At 27.2% G+C, this 5000-nt stretch overlaps 1 protein-coding gene across 6 annotated transcripts in view; it reads right to left on the bottom strand.

Moving 5' to 3' along the window:
- The window catches only part of LOC124431517 (microphthalmia-associated transcription factor), a 150703-nt gene that overhangs the window by 8185 nt on the left and 137518 nt on the right, over positions 1-5000 (bottom strand). For all 6 annotated transcript variants that reach the window (XM_046979539.1, XM_046979540.1, XM_046979538.1 and 3 more), the window contains one exon: positions 1-172. This exon is cut by the window's left edge. In XM_046979539.1, coding sequence (XP_046835495.1) covers positions 1-172 — 172 coding nt within the window. The remainder of the gene's footprint in view (positions 173-5000) is intronic.

Below are 5000 nucleotides of genomic sequence, written 5' to 3'. Positions count from 1 at the left end.
CAATTCCTGAACGCGTAATAGTAAACGACGATTTTGATGTTCTAATTGTTTATGCCTCAGCTCGTTCTGTTTCATCCTCGTCAATTCGTTCTTCAATAATTTTATATACTCCACCGATGATTTCAGAATAGTTCCTTTGTTTGGCCTAACGTCTCGTACAATTTCGTAATATCTAAAACAAAAGGAACAATTCATTAATGTAGGAGAAGAAAAAAAAAAAAAGAAGAAGAAAAAAACAAACAAAGAAAAGAGAAAAGAAAAACATTGGCGATATTTTTTATACAGAAAGAAAATGGCGATATTTCTTATACAGAAAGAAAATGGCGATATTTTTTATACAGAAAGAAAATGGCAATATTCTCGGTGATGACGAAAATATTGCGATGATTTATCCAATCATTTAATCCATACTTTTATATAATATCAAAATACATGATTTCATTATATGTTTAAATGAATTGCGATTATAAAAAAAAAAGAGGGAAAAAAGAAAAAAAAATGAAAAAAAAAATAAAATGAAATAATAGTAAACGTTCTGTATTCTTCGATCAAAAAGAAGAAAAAACAAAAACAAAAAAAAACTCAGCTCTCTTTTCCTGGCCTTATCAAAACTTAACGAAAAAAACAAAAAAAAAAAACATGTGCAATATTTAAAGAGAAAAATATTACAACAATTTATCAATCAAAAACATTCATCCTTTTTTTTTTTTACGCAATCCAAAAATATCATGATTTCGTTATTCGTGAAATTAATTTTCATTCTAAAGAAAAAAATTAAGAAGAAATAAAAAATAAAATGAAATAATAGTATATGTTTTTAATCGTCGATCAAAGGGGGGGGGGGGGAAATAAAAGATCATCTCCTTCCTATTGTCTGCTCAAACGAAAAACAAATGAAAACAAAAGGAAAAAAAAAAAATTGCTATGCTTAAAGACGAAAATATTGCAATGATTTATCGATCCATTAATTAATTCATTCTTCTCTAAAAATGCCCAAAGGTACATGACTTTTTTTTTGTATATGAAATAAATTTTCATTGTAAAAAAAAAAAATAAAATAAAATAATACTGTATGCTATAATCAAAAACAAAATAAAAAGAAATCATTTCTTTTCTCATTATCAAATCTCTCACTGTTAAAACTAACGAAAAAAAAAAAAAGAAAAAAAAGAAGAAAAAACAGAACGCAAAAAACAATAATAATTATAATAATAATAATTATTATTATTATAGTAATAATTACACACACACAAAAAAACAATAAAAAAAGAAAAAAGAAAAAAAAAAAAGAAAAAGAAGAAACACCGACGGAACATATTTCGTCGAACAACTTTCAAGATCGTCGCATTTATCTCAACCCTCCCAGCGAGCTATAATAATAAATCATGAAGTTATAACGGGACGTATAACGTATTTTGAAAAAAATAATTCCCGGTACGAAGTAAAAAATGATAAAAAGACGCGTCTCACCTACCCTTTCGTTTTTCACGTTCAACCTCTACCACCTTATCCCAAAACCTATTCTACTCCCTCCCTCCCCCCCCCAAAAAAAAAACGAAAAAAAAAGAAGAAAAAAAAACCAAAAAAAGAAAAAAAAACGACAAACAGAAAACAAACCAAAAAAAAAAGAAGATAAAAAAGGAAGAACGAACGAAAGAAAGAATGAATGAATGAATGAATGAAAAAAGGACGGACAATGTCTGGGGAGAGAAAAGTTTGAAATGGATCTTTATTAAAATGCGATGCACGATACTACTTCGACTTCGATTTCTCACGGCCAGATTCTACATGGGATTCCAAAAGTTCCAAAAGACGGGACGAGGGGAGGGGGTAGGTAGGTAGGGAGAAGAGTGGTGAGGTTTTGGGTAAAGAGAACGAAGGATGAAGGGGGTAGATGGTGGAAGGGAGGAGAATGGCGAACGAGTAGAGGTGGGGATCGGTCGACGAGAGTAGTGGTGGTCTGAAGCGTAATGCGGACGATATTACGCTCGTAGGAGTGACGCAGCAGCCACAGCCTTCCCCCCGACTTTTTTGAGAAACCTTTTTCTCGAGATGGAGAATACCTTGTGGGAATTCACGTGGAATATCAGCAAGCCGAGAACGATAATTCGTCGGGCACCTTCTTCTTCTTCTTTTTCTTCTTTCTTTTCTTCTTCTTCTTCTTCTCCATCTTCTTCTTCTTCTTCTTCTTCTTCTTCTTCTTCTTCTTCTTCTTCTCCTTCATTTTCTTCTTCTTTTGGAACAAAGATCCCAAAGAATTTCCATAATACACGATTGCTTCTCTCTTTTACGGTTCTTCTTCCTCTTATTATCTCTCTCTCTCTCTCTCTCTCTCTCTCTTTTTTTTCTTTTTCTTTCTCTCTTTATATATATATATATATATATATATATATATATATATACATGTGTGTGTGTATGTGTATGTAAATATATATTTATCTCATTCTCTTTCTCTTGTATTCTTTACACATCTACAAAATCTCAAAACGATTGCCGACTTTCTCTCGTGCATACTTGTCAGATGAAGAAGAAGAAGAAGAAGAAAAAGAAGGAAAAAAAAGAAAAAAAAAAAAAAAAAAGAATTTCACCGCACGGAGTATTTTTGTGCGCTGGCACATTTCTTGTTAAAAAGTGAAAATTTCTTCTTTGCCATTTCGATTTGTTTCATAGGATTGTTACTTGATTTCTTGTTACTTCTTTTCCTTTTTAATTATTATTACTATTTTTACTTTGATTATTATTATTATTATTATTATTATTTTTTTTATCGGAATAATAACTTTCGCGATAAAAGCGAATACATTTATCGTCAAGTAATTAACGTAGCTCAATTTTCTTTTCCGTTCTCGTTTATTTATTTATTTATTTATTTATTTATTTGTTTGTTTTTTTTTTGTTTTTTTTATATGATCGAGATGATCGATCCCTCGAATATCCTTGTCACTTTTGATAATAACTTTCGCGATAAGATATCTTTATCGTCAATTTTCATTAACGTTATGCAATCTTTTTTCTGTTTTCTTTTTTTGTTTATTTCTTTTTCTTTTCTTTTCTTTTTTTTCCTTTTATTTCTTTCTTTTTCCTTTTTTTTTTTTTAATATATAGGAACAAATTTTATCATTCGTTATTTATGACAATACTTAACATTGTTTAGAAATACTTAGCAATGTTGTTAACGAAAATAGTACGATAAGGAAGAAGTCATAATAATTTTTTTTTTTTGCAGATAAACACCTGAAGGACGACGTACGCGTTCTTTCAAATGGTAATCATGTGTTTTCGAATGCATTGTTCGATGCAATTCGATATTTTTTTTTTTTTTTTTTGAAGAAAAAAAAAATGGTTTATTAAAAAATGTGTTAAAAAAGATTTATTAACTTACGTAAGTTTATATATCGATAGCAATTTGAATTTTTTTTTCCTTCCGTCTTTTCTATTCTTTTGTTCTTTTTTTTTCTTCCAAAATAACATGAATTTAGTTCGTACGAATTTGTTTATAAAAAATTATTTATAACAAATTGTAAATTAATTATTAACAATAGGCTTAAAGAATAAGGAAAATTTGTCCTTCAAAAAATAATATTTGATTATACGACTTTTATCTCCGAAGATATTCATTAAAAACGATCTTATAAAAACATTGTTTTTTCGATTAAAAAAAAAAAAAAAAAAAAAAAAAACATTTATTAATTACTGATTAATTTACGTAATTTTAAAACTCGACAAAAATTTGCATTCTTTTTTCTTTTTTCATTGCAAATGACGAAATTTAATCCGTTCAAATTTACTTATAAAAAATTGTCTATAACAAATTTTGTTAATTAATTATTAACAATAGACTTAAAGAATAATAAAAGTTCGTCCTTTAAAATGATATTCGATTGAAATCTCTACGACTTTTATATCCCGAGATATTCCGATGCAAATAAAATAAAATTTACTTTTGACCGATTGGTTTACATTAATTTCATTCAAATTAATTCGGTAACACACTGACCTATATAAATTACAAGAATTCACGCTAATCAGTTGATAGAGCTTATACCATCCATTACAATGCTATTTACTACGAACAGTTATATTATAAGAATTTAATGAATGAAAATCTTTCAAAGGTGATTATCTCCGAAATGAAATATATCATAATGATATGAAACAATCACTCTTTTTCAATTGTAATTTATTATTTATTCGTTTAAATAATTTAATAACATCGATATAATAAAATTGATTTCGTTAATAATCTTTTTTTTTTTTTTTTTTTTGGATAAATAAAATCTTTTTTCTTTTTTTTTTTCTTTTCTTTTCTTCAGTAATAAATATCGTAAACTACAACGTAATCATTATAATTTTTATTATAATCACATAAATTTGATTTTCTTGAATTAAAATAAATGATAAATCGTAAGGAATTGACATAATAAAAAGTTATATATCAATATCTTAACTAAATAAATGACAATAGATAATAAAATGAAAATTATTTAACGAAACGAGAATATTACGATCGTTATAGATTATAGTTGAAAATTAATTAAAATAATGTATTAACAATGTAAATTTTTCTTTTGATTTTTTTTCTTTTTTTTTTTTTTTGTTTTGTTTTTTATGGTTTTTTTTTTTTGCCCCTAAGATTCGTATTAAAGATCAATACGTTGTACGAAAGAGATAAAATAAACAAATAGCTAAATAAATAAAATAAAAAACAAACAAATAAATTTCAGTCTCGAATATAAACGATATCGAAGCAGCAAGTCCGACAAAATAACAAAATTTTGCTTTTAGTATGATACATGATGTCTCTCCCTCTCTCTCTCTCTCTCTCTCTCGGTCTGTGTGTGTGTGTTTATATGTATTTACACGACTCGCATTAATTTCAAGAACTCGTCGTTGACGAAAATTTATTCCCATATTTATCAGAGCAAAAGGAAATCGTAATAACGAGTTTGAACTTTACTGTTAATTCAAACTATCGATCTTTTTTAGATTCGAAGGATGAA

The sequence above is a fragment of the Vespa crabro genome, chromosome 21 (genome assembly GCF_910589235.1).
Source record: "Vespa crabro chromosome 21, iyVesCrab1.2, whole genome shotgun sequence".
Classification (NCBI taxonomy): domain Eukaryota; kingdom Metazoa; phylum Arthropoda; class Insecta; order Hymenoptera; family Vespidae; genus Vespa; species Vespa crabro.
The sequence above is the reverse complement of the archived record's forward strand: the minus strand, read 5'-3'. Positions and strand labels throughout refer to the sequence as shown.